Here is a 10,836-nt window from a genome sequence, read left to right on the forward strand (position 1 = left end):
TGTTTATAATGCCCACATATTCCACTACCCATTTCTTTTTTCTATTTTATAAATCACATAACGCACTACGCGCTCTTTTATTTAAAAGTTTAAAAATTAAAACGCTTAATCGCTACATCAAGTAAAGAGCATTGGAAAGTCAGTCAGCGTATGCCCTTAATCCTTCCAAATCATTCGAGATTATTTACTCATTGTCATTAATTTTTTAATCTAGCAATTACTATGTTGACAAATATTTGTCGAATACACGGAGCTGCTTATAAATATGGTAGGAAATCCGAAGTGGGGATACGTTTCAACCTGTATGTGCTGCATTATTTGAGTTGCTTCACCGCTATTTACGTACAGAAAATATGATGGCATTGTTGGGGTTATGCACTAAACCGAATTTTTCTAATACTCCTACTTACATGCATTGTGAGATGGATAAGTGTGTGAAAATGAATGAAAATCTAGTGGAGATAAAAGACTTTTATTTTGTCAAAGTCGTGAAGTTTCACACATCAATATTTGTATTATGCCAAGGATTGGGTATCTGGGTTGATTATCCTCGTTCCTCTTTTAATCCTTGTAGGTAAATCTGATTGGTTAATTATTCTCTTCAATGAAGATGAAGAGTGGATTAGAATTCGACAATAGTTCTTTAGTAAGCCTTAAAACTATTTTTCTTTTTTAATTATGTTCAATAATTTTTCGTTTTCACTTTGTTAATTAAATTCAGTTACTTGTAGGTAAATCAGACAATAATGTGTTGTAGTAGGAATAGCAATGTGCATGCAACTCAACTTAGAAAAATTTGCTATTGCTTTCTGAGGAACCCCATAGAATCCAATCAGATTCTTGTACCAGCTTCTATTGATTCTCTACCAACCGATGTGGGTCCAGCTCCATTGAATCGCCGAGCAACTTGATCGATTGAGGGTGACGATACACCTTCTCTAAATTGATTTTTGAGATAAATTCAGGACAATTAAGGATCTGGGAACGTTGTAGCCTTCTGTTGCTCTTACTGATGTAGTGCTAGAAATAAAAACTTACTGTCATTAGAGAGTGAATAGAATGCATATGATAAGAGGATTTTTATTATTATTAATTTTTTTTTTTTTGAATTTCAATCGAGACCCGCTTTCGTTTTTGATTAACCATATGTATACTTGAGGGTTGCCTTAAGATTCTTAGCCAATGGAAAGTGCTTATTAACACGTATACCTAATCAATAACACGTATCCTCAAGTTCAATATTAAGTTAGAATGAATTTTAACATTGTTTTTTGTAAAAAAGTTTCATTAGACTCAATTAATGTAAATAACTATTAACCACCATATCTTAATAATTTAAGTGTTATCATTTTAAATATTTTTATTTTTAATTGGTTTGTAAATTAATTTATTTTATCTTGATTGATGTAAAATATAACTAGTAAATTATTATTTTTTGGTTTAAAGCCGAAAATGTCTTTGAGCGCCCCGTCTCTTTTACATATATTACTGAAGTTGATTATTTCAAATATTTAAAAATAGATTCAATTCATCAACCAAATATCTAAATTGCATGCTGAGTTGATTTAGTAGATTTGTGATGTAAAACTAATAAAAATGTGAATACAAATGAAGTTGACGAGCTTGTACGAGCGAAATTGAATTGCAATCAACAGAAAGCTTTTAAGTTTTAATGCCTTAACTGTTTTTAAGCATCGCGAGGCTGTGTATGCTTACACAAACTCCAAAGGCAGTTTGAACTAACACCCTTGATCTCTCACAATATTATATATAATATAATATAATATAATAATTAATTAATTAAGTACATTCCCATTTCTTCAGGGATTGGAAAAGGACTTTGAATTGACCTTTTCCACTTTCCAGAATGAGAGGCTCTTCTCGGGAAGACCGTGAAAATCCAGAAGTCGTCACCACTCTCTCTCATATTTCATGTCCATCTTTTGTTCCACGTGGAAGGCTCTAGTTTATTTTAAAATAAAAAATAAAAATGTCAAAAGAGTTGGTTGGAATCAGAAGAAAAAAATAACTGAAGGGTTAGCTAACTTTGAGAGTGAATGTCAACTACCCCACTCAGCTATTGCACTCGAGTCACACACACACCCACTGACTGAAAGAAAACACTTTCGCAGACATTTGAATTGATTTCTTTTGAGAAACTGGGGTTGTGAGACTTTGTGGGAGGTTACATTATTAGCTTTCTTACTATTATCGAGTAGTAAATTGATTTCATATGCAACTGTAGAAGATGCTATAGATTGCTCATCCACAAAATTATTTTGATTGATAGGTTGTGAAACAAGGAGCTGTGTAAGTTACAGAACCTGTAACTTACAGATCCAACTATAGCCAACTCCCATTGCCTGCATTTGACGGTTTATCTCTCTCCTCAGCACACTTGTGCTGCTTCCCATTGGGTGTGTACGTTACAGATTCTGTAACGTAGCATTCTCCGTGAAACAAAAGCATATGTAGTACAAAAATTTGTTTGGTACGTATACATACCAAGGATTCAATATCCCATCACACTAATCACTATCATCATCTCAATACAAGATCTGATTATGGTGCTTATTAGAGGGGTACATTTTTAAACTTTTTGTATGAGGTAATGCAATAATTTTTACTTGATCATTCAAAAAAGCAAAGAAAAGGATTTTCTTCATGTCGAGTTTACAATAGACGCACACACCCTGTTAGACCAACAGCAAATAGCAACCCACCTGCAGGCATACATTTTGTGAAGAGAAAATGAAAACAACTCCAATGTTCATGAGGATTTTGTCATTTACTGAGGCTGCCCTTCTAAAGATTATCCATTACAAGATTTATGAAAGCACTTTACAAAAATACAATGGAGTATGCCCATTCTCTGTTGTTGCTTTCCCACACCTAAGACCAGCGTAAACAAGCAATTCATTAATCAAAATGAGGCTTTGGTTCAACTAATACAATACCTCCCAAGATGACTCGAGACTGCAACTCGAGGAAACCTGCGCTCAGGCTCATATTTAATAATGATGTATTTTATAGGTGACGCGATGTGGGTGTTCATTTTATCAAAACATTATCTCATTCCTCTTCAACCTTCCTCCCAGTCTATATCGTCCTCATCTTCTGCAGAAGCCTCAGCTTCAACATTCAAATCATGTACCTTGAAACTTTCAGATGTGGTACCTGGAAGTAATATAAAGGAATATGGTTGATGACCATAAAAGCAGTACCGTATGGCAATAACCAGAAGACCAATATCCTAGACACACAGACATTATTGCTGTAAATTGTTGTCCTAAATGTAGAAACCTTGTTTTAAGTGAATACTGTACAAATCTGTGTTTCAGTGGTTACAAGAAAGCAATTAACAAATATCCTGCTTGCAAATTCTCTGTCCAAATAAGCATTGAAGCACAAATATAAAAATTAATATTCTGCAGCATGCCATAAACAATGATAATTACCATCACTCATCAAGTCATTTCAAGTGGGATTACAAACAAGTTATAAGAAGCTGTATTGCATAGCAGCATGAGCTTTTCTGAAACATGTCAACCAAAATACTACTGAAAATTCACTAGTTTTTCCCTGATCTCAAACATTAGAAGTCTTGTAACAGTTGATACTTTGTTGAAGTTTGATAGCCAGAACTTATAAACTAATAAATGCAATAAGCAACATCTACGCTTGTAGTGACTCGTCATCATTATAGATTTTATATGATATTCAATACATTTACCTGCAACGGGAGCCTCTTCCCAATCAACATCATCATCTCCCTCAACCTCCTCACGTTTTGACTTCATGCCCACTTGACGATTAGAAGATGCCCCAGAAAGACCATCAGAGATAGGTGTATTTGAAGATTCTTGTTGATTCTTAGCAGCTTCGTCTAGTTCTTGTTGTTTCTTCAACAGAGCAGCATAATATGCTCTAATATACTCATCCTGCAATATAATAAACAGCAGAAACTCGATCAAATTTTAACCAAACACAAAAAATAACACTGCATGACAGATCAAAACAAGAAATTCAGTAGTTCATCTCATAGCAAAAAACCTGTAAACTCGCTTTATCATCTTCAACAGTTGACTTTTTGTCATCTGATAATCCTCCTGTTGCTGAGCTTCCATCCATCTTTGACTCCTGCTTAACCTCTCCTCGTTGTTCCTTTGTAAGGTTCATTCCTTGCTTGATCATCCAAGGTGGTAAGACTTTCTGGGGTGTACTATCAGTTTCTGATTTGACATCCACCTGCTTTCCTTCAGCGCCAGAAAAGGCAACTTCAACCTGCAAAAAACCTAGCCACATATTAGCTCTCAATCAATCCAATAAGATTTAACCGTAGAATAAGTCCAACATCTTACATTAAAGAGTAGTATACCAAGAATCTAGGACGGTTTAACTGTTGTGAAAAAATGTTAAGATAATAGGAAATTATGTCATTGCACTTTTTTCCGTTCTCTTAATGTACACAATAGAATTAAATAGAAACATCGGAATGAGAACAAACAAACAAAAAGGATACTGCTGAAATTTCAAGAAGACCAATTCTGAAAATCTTAAATCTATCTCTCATAAACCATTACCTCTACTATCTCTAAAACACTAGATTACTGCAAGAAGGCAATATTTTTCACATATCTTGCATATGATTGGATAACTAGAAGAAGGCAGTCAAATCAGATATATAATGCAGTCAGCACTCTAGCCTATTAACTTCCAAAATCTTTGATGGCCTGAGTCATAACCAATTAGCGTATAAAAGGTTAGTTCAAAGTGCAACGAGGCTAAATTAACCTCACAGATATGATTACATGCTCTCTACAAGTTGGAGAGTAAGACAATTACACAAGATGAGTATGTGCTAGGAAGATAAGCTTGCAAATAATCGCAGGCACTTAATAGATTTGCCAAGAAGTAACTATCAAGGTAGGATTGCAACCAACCAGCTTTATTATTTGGTGAAGGGTCCATCCAAAGTACAAGTAACCATACTAGATATTAGATTTGATCACAATAGGATACACTGACACTCTCCCGTACAAAATACAACACAATCTTCCTCAAATAGGCTTTGCACCATTGCATGTTGAACAGAAACAAAACAAAACATGGATGATGAAACACAGAACAAACACCTGAATGTATCAAACAGATTCAATCTGCTTAAGTTATCAAGTGGAGGACCCAAGTGTTATTCTGCATCATGTACATTCCAAACTACCAATCCATGATCAGGTACAAAACTATCTTTTCACTAATGAAAAGTAGCATTAAGTTTATAAATCCAATTTTTGATAAGCCAGGAAGCCTAGCATCAGTTATGGTAAAATAAGCTTGTTGTTTACATCAACACCACACATATATAATGGCACTCAATTCCACCCCAGCGGTTCAAATCCTAAAATGAGAAAATTATCAGAGAAGAAACTGACCTTTGTATCTCCAAGAAATGGCATTGGTGTCCCACCATAACCCTGAGAAGACTTGTTTGGATCATTGGAACTAGAATCTCCATTTGCAGCACGTCCAGCAGCACTTGCTCGAGCTTCCCATGCTTGAAGCGTTCCAAATTCAGGAACATCCAAGTCTTTTACTCGGTTGATTTGTTCCATCAATGGCTTCAGCTGAACCTACAGTCAATTTACCAATTCAAAATAATGATATATAAAGCATTCATAAAAAGGTCAACAAGTAGCAAATATTTGGGTCTGCAAGAAAAAATGACCAGCCAAAGTTGCAAAACTTGAAGCAACCATTATTAAAGTGAATACTGTGTGACCAGAAACATCAGATACATGATATAAAATAAACAAATATTAGGGAAAAAAGGGGGATTCAAGCAGCACTTGTAGACAAATATAAACATATATATGGAAAACACATCAGCTTAAAGAGGGGTGATCGTGTGTTCACTTCACTCAAAACTTGCATGTGCTTGTGTTTAGGGGCATACCACGCCATCATATCCCACACCACCTGATTTCTGCAGGTCTTTATCTCCTTTTGTGGGTTAACGATAAAAGTATGTGAGTTCAAGAGCACTAAAATGTTCAGGCATAAGCATGCTAGAGCAAATCAAGAATCCATGCCATAATTAAAGTTCCTTCATCACATCTCCTATGCAAATTCAGAGGCCAACACCTTTCCGAGCTGTCTTATTTCACAAGGAGTAAATGGCATTCAAAAGAAACCTACAAGCGACTCAGAGAGAAAGATATTGAAAAATCACTGGAAAGTTTTTAAACTATGAGTTTCTTGTCATTTTAACCCAATATTTCATTGCTGCAAGACATCTGGCACACTACTTCATGTCCAAAGTGAAAAGGGCACAAAAACACAACCAAAAGGTGATTAACCACACGACAAATAACTATTCTCTATAAAATTGTTCAAAGCTTACCCCCATTATTAAAATCCACAAGCATAATGTGTATAATGCACAGCTGTGTTTTATTCGCCCACAATTGATAAATGCTTTGAAAAATGAATAAAAACTCAACTATTTATTTGAAGGTAAAAAGGCATATCCAAGACCATAAGGTACCAAGTCAGCAAACAAATATCCACACTAAGAGGTAAACCTCCAATTTTTGAAGCAAGTCCTTTAGTTTTTCACGTCGTCGCCTTCTTGCATTGTCATCCCCATCTCCCCCTTCTTGAGCTGCTAACTTGTCACTCTCTGCCACAAGTTCTCCATTACAATTTTCACAGTGAAAAGAATCGTCTTCTAGAGAAACCAACCTCAACGCATCCAAAGCATTATATCTGTATTATGCCATCATGAAATCCTCAAGTTTTCAGGGTTACAAAATTCATATACAAGTGTAACATATAAAGTAACTTAAAAATAATAAAAGAAAATGAGTAACAAAGACCTTCGCTGACAATTAGGGCATATGTACTCTTGAACTGTGTTTTTGCATTCCAGCTCATCCTTCAGTTTTTTCCTCATACGGTGTATTCTATACCTAACAACATCATAGATCTGCAGAAAATTCCTACATTAAGTCTTTAAAAAGCAAGAATTTGATCAATATACAGTAAGAAGGCGAACAATAAAGGGTAAACAGGAAAGCAAATGGTTCTTTTGCCTTCACCGTCCAAATAAATCAATAACATCCAGTATCATGTTTGGTTATTGATAGTAAGGTAACCTGTGCATAATCTAGAGAGCAGTAAGAGTGAGTGTGCAGTTTAATCTTTTCTTCTCCCTCTTTTGCAAACGGCTGACCGTCAGCTGTGGCAGCAACAGCAGCACTATATATCTTTGCACCCTTAGCAGTCTAAAACAAAAAAAAAGAAAAATCAGTATAAAAAAAGAAAAATCAGTAGACGAACAAAGTAGATAAGGATCTTATCTACTTAGGGAACTGGTTAATTAGTCTAATGGTGACACTTGTGCAATGCAATTTTCCACAAGTTAATTGGAGGTCAAAATTCTTGAATTTTGTGACAACCAATATTTTTGAAGAGTATGAGCAAATGAAAAAGCAACAAGAAGAACATAAACCCTGTTTAAAGTGATCCAAGCTGCCAATGTTTGGCTCATCTAAACTCTTGCTCCAGGTAGCTCCTAAGTTTTACAAACCAATCTAGAGAACATTGTTATTAGTTGGACTCATGTTATCAGTTGGATTCATCAAAGTACATATACAAGCAAATGAAGAAGCAACAACAAAAACAGAAATGCCAGATGAAGCAAGCCTCTAATTAGCAGGGCTGTAAAATAATTCAAGCCACTTCCAACCAAAATAGAATGTTGCTTGAGCTCACTGATATGCCAACATCAAACACGATATTTAGCTTTTATTTCTTTCAAGTCACAAACATACAAAAGCAAAAAATTATATCGACAGCTTCCTAAGGTTTTGTGGCTTTTTACTTTTATTTTTGAGGGAAGCAACTAATGGATATTTTGCTTTTGAGGCAGCAATGATTATCTCTAGAAAAATAGACACATAATGGCATGAATCCCCTCAAGATAAAAACAATTTCAAACTAGAAGGGGTTACTAATGGTTCAAAGAGCATAGAAACGCTAATTAGGGCGATAATCTTTCCTTTTGCTTGAGAGCAAGCTTTTTCATTCCTCAGTTCCTTTTTTATTTTTTATTTTCAATGATGCTTTGTTCTCATAAAAGCGCTTTTTTCGGTTTACACCCATAAGACTTCAGTACTTCAATGCTTTGAAAAGCAAGTATTCTTTGTAGCACTTAGCATACTGCAGTCATAAAGGCATCTCATTAAAGCTTTTGGGGGAAAAAGTTTTCAAATGAACATTGATTCACTTTAGAAAGAGAGTTAGGAAGGAGAAATCAAGAATATATCATCATCCAACAATATTATTTTCAGATGAGTTTCGAGCTCCATGCTTCTTATGGCTTTAGACCTTCTATACTGCTCTAAGGAACTTCAGATCAAGTTTCTTTCCACAATAATCTTTAGATAGTAGATCAAGCAATGCAAAAGATAGCAAAATTAAAACAATATATAAATAAGAAATGTTGTTTAATATAACAAATTAGGGCAAGTAACAGGCACCTCAATAAACTCACCTCTTTCCTATGATCTCGAGCAACTAGTTTTTCTTCTTCCAAAAATCGCAAAGTCCGTCGAAGCTGCTTTGAGTGTAGTTTCAAATCCTTTGCTAAATCTTCTTCTCTAACCCACTGTCGTCTAAAAGAGAAAAAACCAATAGTGAATAATAGATAGTTTAAAGCATTTCATAAAATGAAAGGTGGCTTAGAAAACAGTGGAAACAATCACATTATTGTTCATAACTTGAACGATCAGCAAGACTAAACAACATAATAGAATCTTGTTTATTATCGTATTCAACTAGCATAGGCACTTCACTCTTACAAAATAAGTCAAAAATTGATTGGTCAATGGATATTGAGAGAACTACAGGTGTTCAGCTGATGGGAAACACGTTAATCTTGTAAAACTCTTACAACCCAACAAAAAGTACTGTAAATACTCTATAAACATCTCTTCTTTCGTTGCTTACTCTTAGACATTAACCTTATAGAACAAGAGGGATGATCAAAAGGACAAACATTAAAACTCTATTCTCAATGTATCTAATTGTGAATAAGTGTAGCACCAAGCAGAGAAAGAGTTTGATCTAACTAATCCAAGAACCTCATCATTAGCATCTACATTGACTTTCTCTGAAAGTGTTGCTAATCTGGTAATTAGCATTGAAAGATTCTTTGGAAACTGGTTCAGATGAGCAAAAGTTAATCACAAATCCAATGGTACCAAGATATTCCGCAAAAGCGTAGATCCATTGAGATGCATGCCGTATAATTTTACAGTCTACCAGCATCATTATTCTGAAAATGATTCAATGAAGGAGTATATTACACTAATCATAGCTAAATTCAAACAAAGAACTTTAGTGATATGAGACAGTCCACAAGTCACTTCACTTCTTGACCCAAAAGTAGTATGGGAGCAAAATTTTAGGTCATGACAGAATACAAGAAACAACCATTGAAGCTAGCACTTATACTTCAACAAGTTATTATAAGGTTAGAAATGATTTCACAACTCCAAAATCCATTAAATGTACAAATTTTTGTAGCAAACATTAGCCATCATTTATCTAAAGAGTATTGCCCAAGATGATGACCAAGAGTTCAGTCTGGTCAGTGCAAGACCTAACCTAAGCATCAAATACTTGAAGGTAATACATGTGCAAGCCTCTCGTAAAGCTATCTAATTACACTAATCAACCAAAATACCGAACTATTTAACAGAAGACAAACCCACCTAAAATTATTGAGTCAGCTTTCATTCTACCAAATAAAGGCGTTTCAATTTCACTCCCTTCTTCAAAACTGACCAAATCAAACACAACCTCTATTCAATTCCGTTTTCAACTTCCCGAGAAAACATAAAATTGCATTTTTAATTTCCAAAACTGAATGTGGAATTCTATAGTACCTCGTGAGCGCATCAAGCACCACTACCGCAATCCCTCTGTTGTCACTCCTCCCGGATTTCGGCTGGTTATCTCCTTTTGTTGTTATATCATCGTAGAACGCCCTCGCCACAAGCTTCACTAATCTGTTTTCAGAAACAGAAATGAAAAAAAATCTGAGAATTGCCTCCCAATTTCCGCAAAACGCAAACAATTCATAATCTTTACGGTCCAAAATCCGAAACTAATTCTAAAAATTGTACCGATTAAAAGGTTCGATACTGCTCATTTTCTTGAGTCAATTTCCAGACGAGGTTTAGAGTTATAGTGAGATTTTAGTCTTAATCTTTAATCGACCAGTTCGGTTTAGAGAGACATTGGATTCCCTCCGTTAGTTTTCGATTCGGATTCTGGCATATTTATAAAGGAAAGCTTTTTCAAGCGAACCCTAAAGTGTGGCTAATTACTCTTATGGTCCCTTCCGAGTTAGAAATTTGTTTTTAGGACAATAGCTTATGATGTTTACAAATACATCCCAATAATTTTAAGTAATTTCTTATTTGTACTATAGTGCATATTGTCTACCATATTTAGTGGTGTATGTTTTAGAAAAATCTTCATTAAAAAAAATACAAAACTCTTTAAAGTAAATTTTTACCAAAAAAAAATTATAAATTAATTTAAAAAACTTAAAATGTTTTAAAAGCTTCTTAAAATAAGATTAGAGTAATGATATAGTCACAAACTCTTATACAAATTTATTTTGTACAAACTAACGTGGCATGATAAGATTGGTTGAATGAAAATATAAATTAATAAAAATAAATTATGTGGGCCAAGTGATATTTAATTTAATCAATCTTATCATGCCGCATCAGTTTGTATAAAATAAATTTGTATAAAAGTTTG

General features: G+C 34.5%; 1 protein-coding gene across 1 annotated transcript; it reads right to left on the reverse strand.

Annotated features, from left to right (window-relative positions):
* Window positions 1-2,752: 2,752 nt before the first annotated feature.
* On the reverse strand, window positions 2,753-10,383 carry LOC102613584 (uncharacterized). Its single transcript, XM_006485682.4, has 10 exons — window positions 10,191-10,383; window positions 9,951-10,073; window positions 8,555-8,675; window positions 7,155-7,283; window positions 6,876-6,985; window positions 6,582-6,765; window positions 5,433-5,630; window positions 4,054-4,284; window positions 3,734-3,941; window positions 2,753-3,177 (listed from the first exon to the last, which is right to left on the reverse strand). The coding sequence occupies exons 1-10, from the start codon at window positions 10,214-10,216 to the stop codon at window positions 3,083-3,085; spliced, it is 1,425 nt and encodes a 474-aa protein (XP_006485745.2). The 5' UTR covers window positions 10,217-10,383; the 3' UTR covers window positions 2,753-3,082.
* Window positions 10,384-10,836: the final 453 nt, after the last annotated feature.

The sequence above is a fragment of the Citrus sinensis genome, chromosome 3 (assembly GCF_022201045.2).
Source record: "Citrus sinensis cultivar Valencia sweet orange chromosome 3, DVS_A1.0, whole genome shotgun sequence".
Taxonomy (NCBI): domain Eukaryota; kingdom Viridiplantae; phylum Streptophyta; class Magnoliopsida; order Sapindales; family Rutaceae; genus Citrus; species Citrus sinensis.

What these genes read in the sequence shown, in the direction of transcription:
- LOC102613584 (XM_006485682.4), bottom strand. Translation starts at nt 10,216, where the DNA reads ATGAGCAGTATCGAACCTTTTAATCG. An exon ending in AGTATCGAACCTTTTAATCG is followed by an intron (nt 10,074 to 10,190) that starts GTACAATTTTTA and finishes TTCTGAAAACAG; the next exon opens with ATTAGTGAAGCTTGTGGCGA. An exon ending in GGAAGAGGCTCCCGTTGCAG is followed by an intron (nt 3,178 to 3,733) that starts GTAAATGTATTG and finishes TATTACTTCCAG; the next exon opens with GTACCACATCTGAAAGTTTC.